Source organism: Eschscholzia californica, unplaced genomic scaffold (assembly GCF_041429995.1).
Source record: "Eschscholzia californica isolate CP2 unplaced genomic scaffold, dmEscCali1.0.p SCAF_1, whole genome shotgun sequence".
Lineage (NCBI taxonomy): Eukaryota > Viridiplantae > Streptophyta > Magnoliopsida > Ranunculales > Papaveraceae > Eschscholzia > Eschscholzia californica.
Window position 1 is genome coordinate 36,890,435 of NW_028238198.1, and position 23,833 is coordinate 36,914,267.

The 23,833-nt window shown below is 36.5% G+C and overlaps 1 protein-coding gene across 2 annotated transcripts in view; it reads right to left on the minus strand.

The window, feature by feature from the left end:
* LOC147566506 (putative cyclic nucleotide-gated ion channel 20, chloroplastic) overlaps positions 1 to 21,961 on the minus strand; it is a 29,968-nt gene extending 8,007 nt beyond the window's left edge. The window contains exons 1-10 of one of the 2 annotated variants that reach the window (XM_086653003.1): positions 21,604 to 21,961; positions 21,087 to 21,174; positions 20,478 to 20,996; positions 20,118 to 20,297; positions 19,763 to 19,861; positions 19,307 to 19,444; positions 18,807 to 19,055; positions 5,919 to 6,182; positions 4,157 to 4,302; positions 3,120 to 3,197 (exon numbers count right to left, since the gene is read on the minus strand). In XM_086653003.1, the coding sequence (XP_086509129.1) occupies positions 3,120 to 3,197; positions 4,157 to 4,302; positions 5,919 to 6,182; positions 18,807 to 19,055; positions 19,307 to 19,444; positions 19,763 to 19,861; positions 20,118 to 20,297; positions 20,478 to 20,987 (1,664 nt within the window). In that variant the 5' untranslated portion in view covers positions 20,988 to 20,996; positions 21,087 to 21,174; positions 21,604 to 21,961. Of the gene's footprint in view, positions 1 to 3,119; positions 3,198 to 4,156; positions 4,303 to 5,918; positions 6,183 to 18,806; positions 19,056 to 19,306; positions 19,445 to 19,762; positions 19,862 to 20,117; positions 20,298 to 20,477; positions 20,997 to 21,086; positions 21,265 to 21,603 lie in introns of those variants that run through there. The other variant, XM_086653004.1, reaches the window with a different exon arrangement.
* Between the last annotated feature and the right edge of the window lie 1,872 nt (positions 21,962 to 23,833).

Genomic DNA, 23,833 nt, shown 5'->3' on the forward strand with positions numbered 1-23,833 from the left:
GTTAGTTTAGTTTATTAACAATGGTGGATTCCATTACTTTTACGCTTCCGCAACAATCTACATCAGCTATGATGGAGGCCATCTCCTTAATAGGCCCTTCGGCCAAGAAATTAGTGGGCCTAACGGTCAGGTTGCTACATTAACGTAGTTTCCAGATTTTAGTATTTAGGGTTTCCATGTTTAGAGTCCAAGCAATCAAGGAAAGTTTCCTTAGTAGTTATCTTCTTTCTTTATTCGAGTCTATCTAAGAAATTACAATCTCTATATAAGAGAAGTCCAGTCTGTCTTTGTTAATCAGATCAGATAATATTATCAACCAAGTTTATTATTAATCAAGTTTATTGTTTATCGTTATTTTATCAGTTTTATTTCGTTAGTTTAGTTTATTAACAATGGTGGATTCCATTACTTTTACGCTTCCGCAACAATCTACATCAGCTGGTATCAGAGCTTTAAGAATCTGGGAACAGATAAATTTTTTTTAAATACTTCTCATCTTGAATGTTGGAATGTTTAGGTTGGGATCCTTTAAGAGATGCACAACAACTCTATGTTGATCGAAAAGATCAAAACAAAATTAATGTCGATTCCAAAATTCCTATATTTGATTATCAATATCATATAGATTTTTGGATTCAATAGATGGAAGATTGGTTTGCAAACCAAGAAGTCCATGACGAAGATAAGGTTTTTGTCATCGAACAACACTTGTCTAAAAGAGTCTATGAAAAATTCAACGAGATGCAATGGAGACTCATTGATCAAGGAAAAAAAATCGTCGACGATTGGACTACATTGAAAAGCATCTTTAGGTATGTTTTTCTTCCTTTAGATGAATATTTTTCATATGTGGAGACAAAGATTGAATCCAGTAGACAGTTCTCAAATGTTACTTTGGTCACCGTGTTCGATGGTATTGAAGAAGTTCTTGACAAAAAAAAATAAAATTTTCTCAATGACAGAGGAACAAGAAGAACAAAGTGAATTATCCTTTTTTAGCTTGAAAAGGTCATTTCATTCTAGTTTAGATTTGATTAAGCCATATTCGAGTTTGGTTTATAAGCAACACGAAGATGAACGTGGGAAGATCGTTCAAGTGAAGAAATTCAAGGTTGATTTTTCCATAAAATATTATGTGGTGTTTGTGGTCTTCTTCATCAAATTAAAAGATGATGGGAGATGTTGCAATTTGTTGGAAGTTTCTTTCCTAAATTTATTTTTGCAAGATTCTTTGCACTATGAGATTGAAGCTAGTGATTTCGTCCAAGTGGGTGTCCTTCGACCCCAATGCACCGTTCGCTCGAAGTGGGAATTAAGGATTGCATTGTTGAGTCTCACTTGAGGGCAAGTTCGTTCTCGGTCGGGGAGTATGATGGAGACCATAAAGATGGGCCTCACGGCCGAACTAGTTAAAGGGCCTCATGGCCGAGTCCATTAGGGTTAGAGTTTAGGAGTTTCCATGTTTTAGTATTTCCTACTAAGTCTAGGTTTAGAAGTTTCTATATTTGAGTATCTTTGATATTTAGGAATCCTAATTTGAGTCTATCTAGAAGTTTCTAAGTTCCTATAAAAGGAAGTCAGGTTTGTCCTTGTTATTCAGATCAGAGAATATTATGAATCAAGTTTATTGTTAATCAAGTTTATCGTTTTGTTCTTTAGTTTATCAGTTTATTTACGTATTTTATCAGTTTATTTACGTATTTTATCAGTTTATTTACGTATTTTATCATTGTTATAATGGTGGATTCCGTTACTTTTACGCTTCCGCAACAATCTACATCAACAATTGAAAACACAGGTCAATAGGCATGGCCATGGCTGAAAACAAAACAGATTACACCCAAACGGCGAGGTTTGAAATATTATTTCTTTATGGCCCTAGATGTGACCCTGGAGGATGAGCCGTGGCAGGTCCGCATAAGGGCTCTCTCGTCCGACCTAAGTCGTCGGTTGGGGATGCCAGCTCATGAACTCTTTCCAATTAATTTGGTCGTGGTGGGGTGGTACGACATGTTTATAAACGTGTGGTGTACAGTGAGGCTACAAAATGGTCTGTTTCTAGGTGACACTAGTCAGAAGCTGTACCATCTCACTTGGCTGATAATTACTTAAGTCAGGTAGGCTTCATACGAATGGAGCTTCCTTAACCACTTTCACGGTGCCAAGATATTTTCGTAGGCTCCAAATGCTGCACTTTTTGCCTCACTTGGGGCTCTTAAAATAAAGTTTCCCTTCTCAATAACCAATTCCATATACTTCTAGCATACAACATTATTCAAGTAATTTTGCCTTTACTAAACAACAAAGAACACATAAATTTAGGCATATTTGTATTACTCGGTAGTGACGTAGCCGAGAGTTCTAGAGGTTGGGCACACGCAGAAATATGGAATGACCGGTTAATACTAGTGAAAAGCAACCAAAATATATTAGCAGTTTTATTTTATTAAAAGTATTAGTTTGTTAAAAGATATTTAGTTTCCTAAGTTTAAGAGTTAAGAACAAATTAGGAAAGTAAAGTTTTAAGCAACATAGGAGTGGCTAAATGAATAAGCTTCTTGGTTGTACACATCTTCTTCTCATTTATTATTTTACTTGATTTTCAGAAAAATGTTTACTTCCACAACAACAGTCTTCTTCTTCTTCTTCTTCTTCTTTGACAAAGAAGATTTACTTCAATAGGATCAAAACGATCAAGATTACAAGATATATCTGGGGATATGGTTCGAGTCCTGAATTCCAGAACGAACTGAGCAACATTCACAAAGGGGTTGATAGCAAGATGATTGTCCAGATGTTCTCTTCATGGCTGTTATGCTAGCAGTTTAATCTCCATTCTTATTCATTACTTTGGGCCTTTTCATACAATTTTGCCGTCTGTTATTAAATGCATTTTATATCTTAACCATTTATTTCTGCAAGACTTTTAATTATCTATGCACTACACGCATGTAGTAGTGAAAATTTTTTGAAATTATTAAAATGGTAGTAGCATTTTAATAATTTTTTTGAAATTACGAAAATTTAGTTAGACAACTATGCAAATCATAAGAAAATGAAACGAGGCCACGTAAAAAAGAACACTGACGAAATAAGATGAGCAAAGAGTACTGTTACACCTTTTCACCAATTCTGGCAAGCGACGGTGACTCATCCATTGTTCAACATCACGACGTCGCAGTTGCATCTCCAGTTTCCTTTAAAACAAATGAAAGCCAATAATAGTATAACAAATGTGTGAAAACGTAATATAGTAAGTTTTCTATACAGGAATTATTATCATGCACAAGCAATGACATATTTAAACAATAAAGCTTTCTTTCTTCTTTTCCTGTTTTCTATATTTTGACTCTAAATTACACAGACAAGCGACAAAACTTTGTTTTGCTAAATGAGTACATGAACATCCAGTTATTAAATGGATTACCAAAAGTTGTTTATGTGGGTGGCACACATGAATAATGTTATGTTCCTCAATTCTCATCCACGGACCATTATTTGTTTGAGATATTGTGTTAAAGACCAACCCGTTTTAAACTATTGTATTCTAAATACCCAAAAAGGTTTAAGTGACCCGGAAGTTGAGGCTGCATCCAAATTTGCCACAACCAAAAGAAGTTCACAGCAAATAAATAAAATTTGCAAATTCGAAACAAATTATTCTAAATGTTAACATGCTTCCACTAAAAGAACAAGACATTTCTGTTTCAAACTAAACCTACAGTAACATTTACTACAGTTTCTTCTTTGTATATATTCATGAAAAATCGTAATAAGAAACATTCCCTTTGGTCAAATCCTACATATTTGATTGAAGTACTCTCAGAGGTAGTACATTTTTTCCCAAAACGTTTCACTTGAAGAATTGTTTTTTTTCTTTCGTCTAGGAAGTAGTACATTTTCACATATTAATATGAATGACTTTTTCTCTTGTTAATTTCAGAGGTTACTTCAGTATTCACCTGAAATGAGATAATTTCCATCATCTAAATAGTATTATTTCCACAGTTTTTATAATTTGTTATTCTTTTCATACTAAACATAATATTTGTCTTTCTACGCGGATAGAAATTTATACAGAAATGGGAAGTTAATACCTTGCTCCAAAGACATTAAAATAATTTGTATTTAGAAGATGTCATCAAGGACTTCATACCTCTTGCCAAGTGCTTGAAGAAAATTTTGCATATTTCCGATGAGTAGTGCAAAAAGAAATAAGCCAAGGCCAATGATGCCCATAGTGAAAAGTACTTCCCATACAAAATAGCTAGGAACTTGATTTCCTGCCAGAGTACTGATTTGCTACACAAGCCAAAACACAATAATTTAGTTCTTCTGCATATTCTCAAGCCCTAACATAGGCAAGCGAATAACATTCCAGTCAAGAGTATCAAACTATGTAATCAGAAGTAATTTAATAGAGGTGCAACATAAAGAGCAAATGGGGAGACTTAACAACAAAAAATAACAATATAGCAACAAAAAGAAGGCCTTAGAGAAATTAAGACAAGATTAAACCGAAGAATCATATATACAATCAAATGATAGTGCATAAGGTAAATTACAAGTCCAAGTTGTTGTGTCCACTCTTGGTAACTTTTGCATGTACAGTGCATTTTGGATTCCTCAACTACAGATGCATAGGTCGTGTGAGTTATGAAATTATGAATAAGAAGAATATAAGGTGCTCCTCCAGCCTTTCCAATGAATAGAGTCACTTAAAATTGATTTTGATCCCCTATGTGATATTTCTATGACCCCGAGAAGAAGTTGTACTGGCTGAGCCTGACTAAAAAGAATTACTACAATCTTTATGCTCTGAATACTTATGTTAACGATCTGGAAGCTCATTAAAGTAATGAAAGCAATAACAAACAATGTAAAGGAAATAATCGAGAAGAATAAAAAAAGAGCTTAAGGAGATAAGGGCAGTTTGGACCAAGCAAATCCCTTCTTCAACTTATGGGCAGTAGTGCTAAACAGGCTAGCAGCGGCCAAATGCTCAGCAGAAGAGGCATAATTGGGCCTCACTGGGGCCAGAGATGGAAGATTAGAAGAAGGATATGAAAGTAACAGACACCTGCAATTGCACTGCTCAACAGCTCCAGCCATATGGGATCTCTTCTCAAACTTGATGGCCACAACTTGGGTAATGGTAGCTTGGTAGGTGCCATTGATCTCTAGGAACCATGCAATGGGAGGGTCTCAGACTTCCCAAAAGGGGAAAGAACTTGGGAAAATCATCTAGCTTGCCATTCTATGGGGGATTAATTAAGAAAGACAGGAAATGCATACACATGTGACTATTTTATTAATCCAGACCAGACCACCTAAGGGTGTGTCCTTGTGGGCACTCTCTCTGTAGCCATCAGCTGCATAACTTTGTTTAGAACTTTGATTGACCCCAATCTCAACCTACTTGTGTCAGCTGAAGAATGTTATTTATGAGCAACATAAAGGCACAACATTTATCTTTTTTTACAATGTTTAGGTAAACTACATATTAAGGTATGAAAAGTCTAAAAGAAAATCTCACATTGGTCTTTCATTAACCCATTTGTTCATTATGTATGTATTCTCAAAAGCTGGTGAATTAATTGAATATATCATTTACTACTTGTGCAAAAGGGATGTAGGTGAGGATAACATTCCAATAATGGAGATTAAAAGTAACGATTATGTTTTTATTATTGTTAATGCATCAAGGCCCATTTCTGCACCTTTAGGTACAGAGAGTCATTACCACAAACACCAAGAAAAAATCTCACCAGGACTTTAATATGAAAACCATGAAAAAAGGAAACCAAGCTTACTAAAAATATAGTGGATTTTGTACACTGACTTCACTCAGATTAGAACGATGTAGTAAATATGTACAAAAGTAAGAGTTAAATATGATAAATATATGTCATAAGTACCTGGAAACCCCAGAACAAGGAATAGATGTATCTATCAATGTTACTACGAGTAGTCGTAATTCCAACAGCTTCTTGGTAGATCCCATAATTAAAATCACCATCTTTCTCGAAGCAGTCGATGGCATCTAAATTACTTGTCCACCTTGACCAATACTTGTTACTCTTATACTTGCCAATATTTTCTCCATTGATTCCACAATAAAAAAATCCCTCACAATATGTTTGAGAATGCACACAAGCATTTCTAAGGCATTGGGTAACCCTCTGCCAAAAAGTTCATAAAGGTTCAATGAGAATGTGAAAATCTGTGCACAAATGTAGTATAAGAGGATATTGAGATGAATGATCAATACGCTATATATCATGAATATTACCAAAAATATAAATCTAGGGTTAGGGCAAACCCCATTATATACACTAGATGGTAAATACAAAGATCAAGAAAGTATCTAGACTAAGTCAACCGGTTCTGGGTCACTCGAGTAGAACCGGGTCAAGGAGGATCCATGGATCCTAATACTCCCCCTCAAGTTGGAGCGAGAATAGATATGACGCCTAAGTTTCCCACAATCTTCTGAAACAAATCTGATCTAAATGGTTTCATAAAAATGTCAACAAGTTAATCCGTTGTAAGTGTAAACTTTGTTTCAATGACGTTCCCTTTGAGTTTTTCACGAACGAAGTGACAGTCGATCTCGATATGCTTAGTTCTTTCATGAACTTATCAACAATGTGAAGCGCCGCTCGATTGTCGTAATGGATAGTCATGGTAGAAAAGTGGTCAAAACCCAAATCTTTGAAAAGATATTTGAGCCACTGAAGCTCATAAGTCACAGTGGCGAGAACATGATACTCGGCTTCGACCGAGGATTTGGCAACCATGGGTTTCTTTTTTGATTTCCAAGATAAAAGACTGGAACCAATCATCGTGAAATATCCTGTGTGGGATCTCCTAGAAGTAGGACAACCGGCCCAGTTAGAATCACAAAAACCGAAGATATGAATAGGACTAAAAGCAGATAAAAAAAGACCCTTCTCAAGAGAGCCTGTGAGATAGCGAAGGACGCGATGAGCAGCATCTAGATGAGCTTGACTCGGAGATTGCATAATTGACTGAGATTGTTAACCGAGTAAGTGATGTCTCGAAGTGTAACTGTGAGATATAGTAAACGGCCTATGAGGCGACGATAAATAGTAGGATCAGGTAATTGATCACCATTAGAGGGACTTAGATGCAATTTTTTGTTCCATCGGAAAGGAAGATGGTTTAGATGCGGTTAAACCATAATCCTTGATGATATCTAGAGCGTATTTTCGTTGACATAAAATTATGCCCTTAGATGAATCCGAAACCTCAATACCGAGAAAGTATTAAATGCGAAACCTCAATCCTTGATGAAGACGGGAAGCCTGTCTCACTAAAGTGATTTTTTTAAACAGAAAAACATGACTCTCTCTTAGTAGAAAATCCAGGTAGAAGTTTCAGGAAAGCTTCCTCGTGGAGACTGCCTTGTAAAAAAGCGTTATTGACATCAAGTTGGTGTATAGCCTTTGGCGACGAGTCTAGCTTTGTAATGTTCGATAGACCCGTCAAACTTAAATTTGACTTTGTAGACCCATTTACATCCAATGGGATATTGGCCATTAGGGAGAGGAACAACAGACCAGGTATTGTTAGATTCTAAGGCATTGATTTCTTTTGCCATAGCCTCGCGCCAGTGAGGAGACTTCATGGCTTGAGGAAAAGAGGTTGGCTTGGAGGTGGAAAAAAGGAGGACAAAGAAACTTGATAAGGAACAGAAAATGTATTAATGGAAGAATAATTTTCAAGAGGATATGGTACCGTTGACTGAGTTGTACATATATAATCCTTGAGATGTGGAGGGGGGTCGCCGAGATCGTTGTGACCGAGACAACGATCTGTCAAGTGATGTCGGGGTGTCAGGAGAAGAATGACCAATGTCATCTTGTAGAAGTTCCCGTCCAATCGAGACAGAGTCAGAAAGGATTGGTGAGGAATCTACAAGCACTAGAGAGATGCTATGAGTTCGACAGTAGGGCCTTAGACGTCTGGCTCGTGGTTTATCAGACCGGGAGGTGCCATTAGGGTTCCCGACATCAAGGTCGGCGACCTTAACACCGACAGCAAGAAATAAAACTATGTGTTGTTGAACTTACTCTTGTGTTTACGAGGGAATGGAAACGAAAAATTGATGGAAATGGGTCCAGTAATAGGATCTGACTCCGTATCGCTTTGAGAACCTATCATGGAGTCCTTGGAGAAACTCTATGGCCTGTTCTTGGTTGGACTTATCCATGATAGACTTACCGTGGCCATAAAAACACGGTTCAATAGCCAAAAGAGAATGAAGTTCATAGTGACTTGAGATGTATAAAACAGGAAGACACATCTGAACCATCTTGTTTGAGAGATGATACTGCTCTCTTTAGTTAATAAATCTTAGGAGCATATTTCTAGTAGAGACGATCATGATGGTTCTGCCAAATATCAGCAGCACTTTCGTCATAGAGAAAGCAGAACGAATATCCGTAGTAACGATGTTCATATTCCAGCTAGCAACGAGGTCATTGCATCGCTCCCAATGAATATCAACATGAGAAGTAGGTTTCGGAATAGAATCGTCTACGAAACCCAACTTGCCTTTAGCTCGAAGCACCATTTTCATGGCACGAGCCCATGATGAATAATTATCAGCTGAGAGAGATGGAGTGATAAGTATAGTCATAGGTGTCTGAATGGTGCACATCAAAACCCATAGTGGTTTGAGCAGACACTAGAGGATTAGTTTCGGAGGAAATATCACCAGGAGTAGTCATATTGATTAAAAGAAAAATTCAAACTTGCTCTAATACCATGTGAAGATGGGAATCCCTCTTTAGTTATCAAATGAAAACCGAGTAGGAAAGAGATAGAGAGAGATTTGGAGATTAGTTTAATTCACTTGATTAATTATAAAATGATGGTTACAAGTATATATAGAAGATATAAAAGGAATAACTCCATACTAATCTGGTTTACAATATCTTAACTAAATCCTGACTATGATTTTTATCCTAGACTAAGTCAATGTTGGAATCGACTTTCCAGCAGGAGCGTTTTTTGCCCTTTTCACAAGGTTCCCTTTGTCGAAATAACTCAAATAATGTACCGTTGCGTTCGTCTCGTTGAGGGCTTGAATTTCAAGCTTTGGTTTGCTCAAAACCGATTCCGTATGAATAAGATATTAATTTTCGAAGTTTGGGTTTAAATATGGAAATATGTGAAATATTTAAGGAAAGTCCCATATCGGGTAAGTTAAAGGAATATGTAGGGTTTATAATAAGATGCTCTCCCATACTATAGTATGAATGAAATAAAGGTCCAACGCTTTGCGTGGTTTGCACCACGCAAACCACCCACGCGCATGCGCGTGGGCGAATGGGCGCATTGGGCGCTTTAGAGGCGCTCGCACGCACTTTGCACTTCGCTAGGAGCATAGAAGCCTTTGTTTTATTTTAAATACCAAAGGCAATCCGACGGACAAGGTTAAATCTACATCCGACGGACCAGATTAAACCCGTGGATCAGTACCTCCTTTCTTCAAGAGGGTTGTGACTTTTCCCCCCAAAAGTGAGGGTTGTGACTTTTCCCTCCAAAAGTGACTGTTAACAAACAGTCACCTCTCACCTTTAAATAAGCTATGAAACCAGACTTCAAAATTCACTTCGAATTAAGAGAGTTTAAGACATTCAAGAGTTTTCAATACTTACTGACGTTCGAAAGAGTTTTCAGATCTAAGTACCTCCGATCCGAAAAGGTAATCCGTTGTATCCTGGGAGACAAATCGCCTATACTGTTGGTACAATAAACAAGGCGAATTATTGTCTTAGGGAAAGAGATCACTCGCCTCGGTTCTAACTAATATAATTTCTGTTCTTTATCCCCTTTCTTATTTTATTAGTTAAAGATACAATTTGTATCTGAAATTTTAAAACAGAGTACTAACCTTCTGTTTTTCATTTAAGCAATTTTAGTTAACTGACTGTTTATCTCTGAAAAATTTCAGAAGTATATTATCATTGTTTAAAAGAAACAAGACGATAATATAGTATACAGATTAAACAACAATCTTAAGACAATAAATTTATTTTGATTTGTATACTGAAAGGTGTATTCTGTTTTTCAGAAAAAATGGCAAGCAATGTTGAGTCAGGAATGAAATCAGTTGGTCCAACCACTCATGCTGAAAAACCCTAGAAGTTCTGCGGGATTGATTTCAAACGCTGGCAACAGAAAATGTTGTTTTATCTGACTACCCTTGGGTTTGTCAAATATTTAACAGAAAGCAAGCCTGTGTTGAACGAACATGGTGATGTTCAACACGTATCAGCAATCGAAGCATGGAAACATTCTGATTTTCTATGCAAAAATTATATCCTTAATTCCTTAGATAATGGGTTGTATAATATTTATTATGTTATGGATACTGCAAAGGAATTATGGGAAACTCTAGCAAATAAATATAAAACTGAGACTGCTGGAGTGAAAAAATTCATAGTAGGGAGATTTCTTGAATTTAAGATGACTGACATAAAGTCAGTAATGTTACAAGTTCAGGAATTCCAACTCATACTACAAGAATTAAAATCAGAACATATGGTTACAAATGAAGCTTTCCAGGTCAGGGCTATGATAGAAAAATTACCTCCTGGATGGAAAGATTTCAAAAATTATTTACGTCACAAAAATAAAGACATGTCCCTTGAGGAGTTAATTCTAAAACTCCGAGTGGAAGAGGACAGTAGAGTTGCAGAAAAGAAAAATGAAAAGTCTTCATCTGATTCCAAGTTTAATATGATTGAGGGTGGTTCCACACCCAACCAAAAGCGTCAACGTCCTCCTAGTTAAGAAGCAGCCACAGGTAAGTCAAATAAACGAAAGTTTGAAGGTGACTGCTACACTTGTGGCAAGAGAGGACATCTTGCAAAAGATTGTCGTTCGAAAAACGACAAAGTCAAGAAATATAAGAAGTCAAAAGGAAAAATCAAGGCAAAGAATCAAGCTTCTGTAGTAGAAGATAATGAGCCCGAAAATTTATGTGCTATGGTGACGGGAGTAGAAGACATTTCTGAAAAATTTCAGAAACTTAATTTGTGTTCTATGATTTCTGAAGTAAATCTCGTCGCAAATTCTATGGAATGGTGGGTTGATACGGGAGCAACAAGGCACATCTGTGCCGACAAAAATCTTTTCTCAAACTATACCGAAATAAATGGAGGAGAAACTTTATTCATGGGAAATGACGCCACCTCCAAGGCCGTGGGAAAAGGAAAGGTTATTCTGAAATTTACTTCTGGAAAAGAAGTAACTTTGAACAATGTACTGCATGCCCCCGATGTTCGAAAGAATCTTGTCTCTGGGTCTCTACTTAGCAAGAACGGTTTTAAACTTGTTTTTGTTTCTGATAAGTTTGTACTTTCTAAGAATGAAATGTATGTAGGGAAGGGATATTGTACTGGGGGGTTATTTAAGTTAAACGTTATGACTGTAACTCCTAAGAATATTAATAATGATATTAGTTCTGCTTACATTGTGGACTCTTGTGAAATTTGGCATGAAAGGTTAGGTCATGTTCACCATAACTCTCTGAAGAAGTTAATGCACATGAACCTAATCCCGAAATTTAATACAGACTCTAAAACAAAATGTCATGTATGCATAGAATCCAAATTATCTAAGAAACCGTTCCATTCAATTGAAAGAATAACAGAACCATTAGACTTAGTACATAGTGATCTATGTGACTTAAAAATGGTCCAGACAAGAGGAGGAAAAAAGTACTTTATAACCTTCATCGATGACTGTACAAGGTATTGTCATGTTTACTTATTGAGAAGTAAAGATGAGGCGATTGAGAAATTTGAACTTTATAAGAATGAAGTTGAAAATCAAATAAACAAAAAGATCAAAGCTTTAAGAAGTGACAGAGGTGGTGAATATGAGTCACCATTTGCTGAAATTTGTGCCAAAAGTGGCATTATTCATGAAACTACTGCCCCTTACTCACCCCAACAAAATGGTATAGCTGAACGTAAGAATCGAACTTTAAAAGAAATGATGAATGCTATGCTAATAAGTTCTGGACTACCCCAAAACTTGTGGGGGGAAGCTATTCTTTCAGCAAATTACATATTAAATAAATTGCCTCATAAGACAACAGGTAAAATACCATATGAGATGTGGAAAGGAAGACCACCGTCGTTTAAATACATCAAAGTGTGGGGGGTGCTTTGCTAAGGTGATGGTCCCTCCTCCTAAAAGAGTCAAAATAGGACCAAAAACAGTAGATTGTATCTTTATAGGACGTGCCATAAATAGCAGTGCCTATAGATTCTTGGTACACAAATCTGCGATTCCGGATATACAGATAAACACTATATTGGAATCCAGAGATGCTGAATTCTTTGAAAATACGTTTCCATACAAAACGAATTCAGATAGCTCCTCATTAAAAAGAAAACGTGATGAGACTGAAGTGGTAGAAGCATCTAACAAAGATGAATCTGAGTTAGAAAAAGAAACACTTCAAGAGATTGAACCCGAGTTAGAAACTGAAGAACCTCGAAAAAGTAAACGGACAAAGGTGGCAAAAACCTTTGGTCCCGATTTTCTAACATATCTATTGGAAAATGATCCACAGTCATTTGTAGAAGCTATGAGAAGCCCAGAAGCTTCCTTCTGGAAGGAAGCTGTAAACGATGAGATTACGTCCATCATGAATAATCACACTTGGGAACTAGTAGAATTGCCTCCAGGTTGCAAGCCTTTAGGTTGCAAATGGATCTTTAAGAAGAAAATGAAAACAGATGGATCAGTCGACAAGTATAAGGCAAGACTTGTAGCAAAAGGGTTCAGACAACGAGAAGGTCTTGATTACTTTGACACTTATTCTCCTGTAACTCGAATCACCTCTATTCGGTTGCTACTGGCAATAGCATCCATACATAATTTAGAAATACACCAAATAGATGTAAAAACTGCTTTCTTGAATGGGAAACTAGAAGAAGAAATATACATGAGTCAACCAGAAGGGTTTGTCATTCCCGGCCAAGAAAGAAAAGTACGCAAGCTAGTAAAATCACTTTATGGGCTAAAACAGGCTCCGAAGCAGTGGCATTTGAAATTTGATAATATATTGATATCAAATGGTTTCAAAATTAATGAATGCGATAAATGTGTCTATACTAAGACCACCGCAAATGGATGCATTATCCTATGTCTATATGTAGATGATATGTTAATTATGGGAAATAATTTAGATATCATAAATAAAACTAAGAAGATGTTGTCTAAAAATTATGAAAGATTTAGGCAAAGCAGAAGTCATCCTTGGCATGAAAATTTCTAAAACTGATAACGGAATAAGTTTATCACAGTCTCATTATGTTGAGAAGATTTTAGAAAAATTCTGCAAGACTGACCAAAAAGTTGCAAGTACACCAATAGACCCAAGCATTCACTTAATGAAAAATACGGGTCAAGGAGTCAGGCAATTAGAGTATTCTAGAATTATCGGCAGTTTAATGTATCTAATGAACTGCACTTGACCAGACATAGCTTACTCAGTTAGCAAACTGAGTAGATATACAAGCAATCCCAGTAACCTACATTGGAATGCTATCATTAGGGTTCTAAGATATCTGAGAAAAACTAAGGAATATGGGTTGAATTACACCAAATATCCTGAAGTACTAGAAGGGTACTCCGATGCAAATTGGATCTCAGATACAGATGATAGTAAGTCAACTAGTGGATATGTGTTTACACTAAGTGGGGCTGCCATTTCATGGAAATCTTCAAAGCAGACGTGCATAGCTCGATCCACAATGGAATCTGAATTCATTGCTCTGGATAAAGCAGGGGAAGAGGCAGAGTGGCTACGAAACTTCCTGGAAGACATTCCAATTTGGTCCAAGCCTGTGCCAGCAATTAATATACACTGCGATAATCAAGCAGCGATTGCAAAGGCACATAGCAAAATGTATAATGGTAAGTCTCGTCATATTAGACGTCGACATAATACCGTAAAGCAATTGCTCTCAGAAGGAGTCATAACTGTAGATTATGTCAAGTCCAAAGATAACATTGCGGATCCATTTACAAAAGGGTTATCTAGAGAGCTGGTAATTGCATCATCGAGGGGAATGGGGCTACTGCCTAATGAAAATGAGTAAAGTCATAACGGAAACCCAACCAAGCTGACTGGAGATCCCAAGATCTTGGTTCAATGGGAAACTGAAGTTATATACTGACTCAATAGTAACACTGAAAGAGAAATATCTCTTACCCATTCCTATGATGAATCAGTGTTGCCTGCAAATAGAAAGGATAAGCATTTGGCTTTCAGTAATTACTAATTTTTAGAATTTCTTCTGAAATATGGTATTGCAGGATACCATTAAAAGAATTACCTATATGTGTGTGAACTGAGGCCGGTTCTATGAGAAGGTCGTAAAGGCAGACTTCTTTAACACACACACGAAAACCTGGGAATGTTCACGGCTGAAATGAACACAACCGAGAACTACAGAAAGTAAGGAACTAGCTGTGTGATAGTTATTGCATTGGTATGCAGTTCATAAGACTAAGTTCAAGACATATGTTCACTAAAGTCTTTGCAAACCCGATAACTATTCGCTACGGAAGATTCAAAGCCAAAAGCTATCTTTCCCGATGCAGCAAACTTCCGTTTGAAAACTATAGCAATGCTAACAGCATATTCGAAAGATCAATATTTATTCATGTGGGGGATTGTTGGAATCGACTTTCCAGCAGGAGCGTTTTTTGCCCTTTTGACAAGGTTCCCTTTGTCGAAATAACTCAAATAATGTACCGTTGCGTTCGTCTCGTTGAGGGCTTGAATTTCAAGCTTTGGTTTGCTCAAAACCGATTCCGTATGAATAAGATATTAATTTTCGAAGTTTGGGTTTAAATATGGAAATATGTGAAATATTTAAGGAAAGTCCCATATCGGGTAAGTTAAAGGAATATGTAGGGTTTATAATAAGCTGCTCTCCCATACTATAGTATGAATGAAATAAAGGTCCAACGCTGGTGCAAACCACGCACGCGCACGCGCGTGGGCGAATGAGCGCATTGGGCGCTTTAGAGGCGCACTTTGCACTTTGCACTTTGCACTTTGCACTTTGCACTTTGCACTTTGCACTTTGCACTTTGCACTTTGCACTTCGCACTTCGCACGTGCGCATCGTCGCTAGGAGCATAGAAGCCTTTGTTTTATTTTAAATACCAAAGGCAATCAGACGGACAAGATTAAATCTACATCCGACGGACCAGATTAAACCCGTGGATCAGTACCTCCTTTCTTCAAGAGGGTTGTGACTTTTCCCCCCAAAAGTGAGGGTTGTGACTTTTCCCTCCAAAAGTGACTGTTAACAAACAGTCACCTCTCACCTTTAAATAAGCCATGAAACCAGACTTCAAAATTCACTTCGAATTAAGAGAGTTTAAGGCATTCAAGAGTTTTCAATACTTACTGACGTTCGAAAGAGTTTTCAGATCTAAGTACCTCCGATCCGAAAAGGTAACCCGTTGTATCCTGGGAGACAAATCGCCTATACTATTGGTACAATAAACAGGGCGAATTATTGTCTTAAGGAAAGAGATCACTCGCCTCAGTTCTAACTAATATAATTTCTGTTCTTTATCCCCTTTCTTATTTTATTAGTTAAAGATACAATTTGTATCTGAAATTTAAAAACAGAGTACTAACCTTCTGTTTTTCATTTCAGGAATTTTAGTTAACTGACTGTTTATCTCTGAAAAAATTTCAGAAGGATATAATCATTGTTTAAAAGAAACAAGACGATAATATAGTATACAGATTAAACAACAGTCAACCGGGTCACGGTCACCCGAGTAGAACCGGGTCATGAAGGATCCATAGATACTAATACACTTCATTCTATCAGTCTAAGCCAACATAATAACTGTAATGCTGTCAGACAACCCATGCACTCTTGTTGTACTAGAACTAGTCTGTGGTTAACTATAATACTAACCTGTTCTGATGAGCAGAAGAACCACATTAAGGTTGATCGACACTTATTCATTAAAATATTTTATGATGGGAAACTGTGAGAATTATCGTTCAGATAATTCGAGTATTAGTCGAATGATAGAAATATATTTCACAATAGTAAAGAAGAGAGAGAGGTAGAGATTAATATTTCTCTTGTGTATTAACAACAATGAGGGTTACAGGTATTTATAGACTAATAAAATACAATTAGGGTAAATCTAGGATAAAGATTACAAGTATATGATGTTTATCTAAATATAATACGGAGTCTTCTGGAATATAGAGACCGGTGGGACCGTTCTCTCTCTTGGCCGCCGGGTTGGTCGACCGGGTTATATGGATAGGGTGGCCGATCCATATACATAACCCTAATAGAAACATTTAAACGTTATTATAGTTTCAGCCTCTTACCCAGCTTTAACCTAATTATAGTAATTGAGAACTGAGAAAAGTGACATTCACTACAACCAGTCGGTTACCAGGTACATTTTAAACTTTAAAGCATCTCAAAACATTCCCACTAGGAGTGACATAGGAAAAACTCTAAGAGCAAGTCCAGCCCCAGCCCGGCTGAGGCCATAATTTTGAAATTATGGCCTCAGCCACCCGCTCCAAGCCCAGCCGCTTGGAGCGGAGGTTGGGGCTCCTCCTTCAGTCACCCCTAACATTAAGGGCGACTGAAGACTCCCCAACATGACCGTTGGGGAGTCCCAACGGTCATGTTGGGGTGATCCTAGCCGTTGGATTTTATCCAACGGCTAGGATCTTCTCCCATTTATTTTATTTTATTTTTTTTAATGTAAATAATAAATTTGTAATTTTAATTAGTTTTAATTCTTTTGAAAATTCTAGAAACACTTAAATATTAATAATTAAAATACATCCCACCAAATGTCGGTCCCCGAATAATTTTTCAACCTTGGAAAAAAAATATTATTTCGAAAATAGTTCAAACACGTGTTTTATATATACATAAAATCACACACGTTTTTCGCACACCGACTAAAAGTCCACACACGCGTTTCCCACACGAACAAATTTACGGCCTCAAGAGAGGCTGGGACTGGAGCTGAATTTTAGAGGCTGAACTGAAGCCAAAAATTTTGGGTGAAAAAGTGGTTTTTTCGGCCTAAGACAGGCTGGGATTAGACTTGCTCTAATATTCTATTCTATTAGAGTAGGTGCACTTAAGTGATAGGCCAAATGACCTCACATTAGCTGGGCATCTACAGAAGGGTTTTGGTATAGGAAGAGCACTTTTTGGCAAAGGCAGTGCATTAGATAGGGAGAGCACTCTTTTTAGAATAGGGAGGGCTAAACATTTTTTTTAAATATCTCAAATTTATACTTTGGTCCCTCCCATCAAACTATTTTGGACCAAAAGAGAGAGAAGAAAGTATCCTCCTGTTCTACTAAAAACCTTCGAGAGAGAAGAGAGAATCTTGTTCGACCTAAAACCTTCGATCAAATCGAAGAGAGAGAAGACAGATAAACACCTGAAAAGGGGAAAAACCCTAAATCTGTTTGATTCTATCAAAAAGAGAGATATAGAGACAGAAACCTAAACCCTAGATGACTAACACAATACTCATCTCTATAGAGAGTTTGTAATTCTTGTTATTGCTTGATTTCTCCATAGATTTTTAGAGTTTTACACTAACTAAAGTAACTTTTGAAGATTTCAAGTATCAATATTGCAATGAAGAATATAAACAAGGATGTAACTCGAAAAATATATAAGTGACATTTACATAAAAGAAATTTCGCTTAGCCTAAATAAAATTCATGAATAACAACTGAAAATTTTAAAAAAAATTCGGCCAGAGCGGTTGCAAAAACAGACTAATTTCAGCCATCTCAACCGAAATTTATTACTATTTTCAGCGGGACCGATCGAAATTTGTTATCTTTTTCAATCGACTCAACCGAAATTTGTCGTCTTTTTCAGCCATTATGACCGAAATTTGTTGTCCTTTTCAGCCGACCCTACCGAAATTTGTTGTCTTTTTCAGTCGATCCAACCGAAAATTCTTTACGAAAAAAAACGACCTAAAACCCTAAAACGTTTGTTTAACCATAGAGGAAGACCAGAAATGATATTTCTTTACCTGAGACATATTATCTTAATTATAAATGTCTTTGTTTAAGTCGATAACTTCGTTTAAGTCGATGTCCTTGTTTAAGTCGATGGTTTCGTTTAAGTCGATGTCTACGTTTAAGTCAAAGGAATCTTCTTTCTTGATGTAGGTTGTCTCCTTCATTAACGGTGATTCCTCATTCATGAGATCTTGAGGCATCATTAAAAGCTCGAAACTAAGACTATAGTGATGGTAAATTTTGCAAGTTTTTTAATAGCAATGGTGATGTTGATAGTAGTGACGATATTAGGGTTTTGGTTGTTTACGTGAGAGAAACTACAAGTGAATAAAATATTAGATTTATTATTAATTTTTATCTAAGTCCTTCTATTTTGGCACTATTTATTAAATGATCCTTATAACGCCCTCCTTAAACTAATTTGGTAAAGGAAGAGCAAATACATAAATTTACATTTCTAATGCACTGTCTTTACTAAATAGTGCTCTTCCTATACCAAAAACCCTACAGAATTACCCATATGAACTAAGATCAACCTTGCACCATGTAATGAAGGCCTACGACATAACCTCTTGCTGCCAATTCTGAGTTGGACGCCAAGAAACTAAAAAATAACATGCAAAACACCGGACAGAGAACGAAACAAAATGCTACAGGCAACTTCAGATGATAAAAGAGCTTTACTGACCTGCAAACCAAAAAGGTACCAGCACGACCCGACAACATGCCCAGCCAGTACAAACATGAGAAGGTTGATCATAAAGTTTGACCATGCTGTCTCAAATATGAATCCACTTGGAGAATTACCAGCGAGCAACGGGAAACACCGGAAGATCCTTAATGCATATTGAAGAAGAATTGTGACCCATACGAGATCTTCCTTATAATTTGCATCATATATTCCAATATACTCAGGTAAAACAAAGACAATCATAATCTGCAGAAGAAATAAATATGAAAATGATAAGAGATGACAAGTGGAAAGTTCAACACCAATTGAGGATATACTTCATTTTTATTTTGACGAACATTATCATAAAGTGTACTGATGAAGAACAACATAATAATGGATTTCTTATTACGCATATATGGAAAAGTTGAAACCTTAACCACCAACAAAAAATAGAACGACATATAGAAAATTTAAGATTAAAAAAATCAAATTATTACAGATAAAGAAAAAATTACCTGAGGAAGCGGCAGTACAACAAATAAATCGAGTAAAAAGTATCCTCTAAGGTAATTCAAAGCAATTTTCTTTGGGTGATCAACCAAATCTCCAGCACCGACAACTGTAGACTCAGGAGCAACATAGGCCAGCCTAAACTGCAACATCCAAATTGTTACTTGTTAGTATAGTTAATGTCTACGAGCCCGAGAATCCAGTTCAACTAACATTAAAAAAATAATGAAATGAATTTTGTTATGCAATTGTAGCAGAGAATATTAAAATATATAAAATAGAATCCACAATCCCTCTAATAAAATTAGTGTTAACGAAGTGAGATCCTTCTTCTGGAACTTTCCCCAACATGTGAAATGAGTCAGGAATCAAGTGAAGGAATATGTGGTTAGTTCAACGAAGTAAGATATGATACTCCAATGAAAATCACAAAAAACATAACGGAATATATAGTAGCTTACCTGAATAATCATGTGCACAAGGTATATAAAGTCAGTGAAGCTTCTTACAGCTACAATTGTTACTGCCATGCGCCGATCAATTATTATACATTTATGTTCCTGTTTTGATAAAAATATGAAATTATACTTTTATATAGAGAAAATAATGCACAGAAACAAGAATAGTATGCAGTTAGCATATAACAACTACATAATGAAGGTAAAAGGAATGTCTAATAATATTGAAGGTTTAAAACATAGAGAGTACTAATACGGTTATACACCCACATAAGTAACTAGCTAATATAAAGGTTCCTCTCTGACAAATCCGACAACCAAGCAAAAGTAGTTGTAAAAAAAGGCTAGCAAATTGTACCTCATCTATGGACGACAACAAGAAAAACAGAGGGTCTACAAAGATAGCTGCTAAACAAGCTAAGACAAAAAACTTGTTCCACCATTGAATAGCTCTATTATGGGGGTTCATGACACCATGAATACATGAATACAGGAAAGATTTCGTTCCCCAGCCTTTGTGATCTGGAACAGTCTGCAACTGCAAGTGAAAATGCTTAGGAAGAAAATCGCAATGTTATCCAACAAGTAGACAAAGACTAAACTAATAGTGCTTTAGTCAGTATGATTTTTGTTGTCATAATATCATATAACACAAAGGAATGAATCAAGAACATTAAATAAGTACAAGAAATAACGTCCGTGATGGGAAGAGAGTTACCCTTTTTTCAGATTCATATTTTGAAGTTTTTTGTTGTATGACTTTGTGAGTATTATATGTTGGGCATACTGTAAAGTAAGGATCATTGCATATTTCCAATTGCCCAGACCGCCATAAATGCTCGTTTACACCAGAACCATCGTTAGTCGAGAACTCCCTTTTATCTAGACTATCACCTGGCAAATATTCTAATGCCAAGATGGAAGAGGAAGTCGGGATCGTCAAGTTTTTCATGTTTAAGAAAATGTTATCAGGCTTCCGCGTAGAGTTTAAAGGGTCACTAGCATGTATTGGTGGTGTTTGTTTTTCATTTGTCAATGGACTAGTATAAGATAAAAGGTCACTTTCTCTTCTCAAAGACATTGAGTAAGGTGACATAGCTAGCGATGCACTTCGAGTCCGAGCCGTGAACTGTGGTGGTTCAATCTTCCTACGTCTGTCATGTTGGGTAAACTGACCATCCAACAACATGGGTGTGTCATCGTTCTCCGAACTATTCATTTTGTGCATACCAAAATTCTGCAAGTAAAGAAAAAAATATAATCCAGACCTAAGATGTTTATAAGAAATGGAGATTGTTATAATGAAGGATTGTAATCTAAAACTTACCAGTCAAACTATAAGCATCAAAGGTAAAATAAAATAGAAAGAAGTTCTAAAAAATATATCCAAAGCAACAATCCACCTTGCAAGGGGTCTTTTGTCCATTCCGGTTTGAAGATGAAAAAAAAAGCAATTGTTCATTAGTCAAAACTAAATTTATTAAAAAAATGAAACAGACCCACCAAAAGTGATACACATTTATGAGAAATTTTATTTAGTTCTAGGGCAGCTGAGAAGTATGAGGTAGGAATGGTCTTAGTAAAAGAAGTAGCACCATTAATTAGGTCAAATACAACACTTCATGAATCATGGCCGTGTGTATATAATATATATATATATATATATATATATATATATATATATATATATATATATATATACTTAAACTGCTATAAGAATTCAGGACTATCGAACAAATATGGAATTTCAAAAACACTAAAAATCAAATTACGATGAAAACAAGAACAAATCAAAGTTCGATAAAATTCTAGTAGCTGTGATTGTCAATTTCAAAACTCAGTACGTTTATTCAGCAGAGGTTTTTCAAAGCGGAATCCACCCAAAGAAAATCAAGGTTTCAGTCTGAAGTAGAGAGAGAGAGAGAGAGAGAGAGAGATTTGAAGGTGGTGAAGAGGGAGAAAATGAAGAATATTAAGGGTATGAAGAAGGAGAGAGAGAGAGAGAGAGAGAGAGAGAGAGAGAATGGTCTCTTTGTGTGAAGGAAGGAAGTAGAAAATAATATCAACCAAGTCTACGCACAGTCGTCTTGGGTGGTTTGTTATACTACTATGAAGTCGGACAAGATATGTGACGATTTCGTACTGGTTTAAATCGTTTAGTAGTTTAAAATAACTCGTGGCTTCTAAAAGATGAAGGTTGTCGTATTACTTGTTTTGTTTCTGTGGTGTGTATAACCATTAGGATCAGAAATTTGAGGGCCGCCTTAGTCTTGACTCTTGAGTCTTCACTCTTGAGTCTTCACTCTTGTCTCATGTTCATTTCCTCTCAAATTTCTCATTGGTGATGTGAAAGAAATTTTTGGCCTCTCGTACAAAAAGGGACCCTCAGTTAGGGGTGGGAATCGGGCGGGTATGGGCGCCCACGGATAAAAACACTTCGAGCTCGGACGGATCTGGTAGATCTTTTCTTTGGCTATTAGGGTAGTCGGGTAGATCGGGCGGGTAATTTTTAATTTTCCTCTCCCCAAAGCCCGCCCACACCCACTAAAGGAGGCGGGTTGTCGGGCGACGGGCGGCTCGAGTATCGAGCATAGTTCTTCATCCAAGTCTAAATCATTTTTTTTATTTGTTTGTTTAGGGAATTACTTCATTTATTCTTTCATTTTTCAGTAGATTGTTAATGTTATATACTCCTATTTATATATATCCTTGTATTTGGTCTTAGTAATAGATCTTGTTTACAGATTTGTATTGGTCTCAGTTATAGATCTTGTATAGATAATCAGAAACTCATATAGGAATGAGATAAAGAAAGAAATATTAACTAGAGAGAAAGAAATGGAAGAAAGAGAAACGCTAGCAGATTACTAGAACGACAGAAAGAAAAGTGGAAAAGGTAGAAGTTTAGGGGGAACGTGGTGGGGTATATATAATAGGGTAGTGGTGGAGTTATTAACCCTAGATTTAACGGGTGAGCGATATCTTAGAGATCCCTCATCTAACGGCATACGTTCTCTCCGCCTTATTGAAGATTTGAAGTGAATTTTTTCTTTTAAGCATCCAAATGGACCACAAATGGGCGGGTATATACAAGCACCAATCGGGCTTGTCCTATCGAACTCGGGTGTGGGCGGGAGGTCGGGCAAGGGGTTTTACCCGCGCCCGCCCACCAAATTTTCGGGCCGGGCGAGATCTACCCGCAATGGGTAGCGAGTGCCCGTGGTCAGTCATGGGCTCGGGTACCCATGGGCGGCTTCAGGCTCGCGAGCTACATTCCCACCCCTACCCTCAGTAGCTCCACAAGTTGAATAGTATCCACACGTTTGAATATTAACACATAATCCACATAAAAGTCAATATAAAAAATTTAGAGTTATTTTTTAAATGATTCCTTAATATATGATCACCTTCCCGTCTAGTCCTCTAGTTTATGGAAAACATATAGATGCCCCTCTTTTCTACTTTTTGTGACTGTTAATTTTTTTTTGACTTTCATGAAATACCATATTTATAATTCTTTCACATCAACTCTATTTCTTTCTCTCTTAAAAACTCCTTCTCTCCTCCTCTCTTTCTCTCTCTAAAAATTCTAACTCAATACTTTTGAGAAGCCCATCTTCAAATGACTATTTCTATTTCTTATTTATCTTAATTTCACCAATCAACATTTCGTTCACCAAACCCAGGATGAATCTTTGGTTATGATGACCAAGAACACTAACTAAATATCGACATTCCTCAACATCGATATTTATACCTTCTAAAGTTCAATGGATCGAAAATACATTCTAGAAATGAATATACAAACAAGCTGAAGTTTAGGTCAAATTAAAGGGGATAGAATTACCGTTGTTGTTACCTACCACAATGAAAACATTTTAGAGGAAAGTATTAGTTTTTTAAATATGGCAGCTAAAAACTTAAATGCTACCATGAAAACCTAGTTTTGTAAAAGTCATTTTTCTGACATTTTTTTATCAGGACCGACCCTGAGATTTCGGAAGCCCGGAGTGAATTTTCAGGATGTGGCCTATCATGCGTTCACGAGAAAAATTTCTTATATCGATATACTCT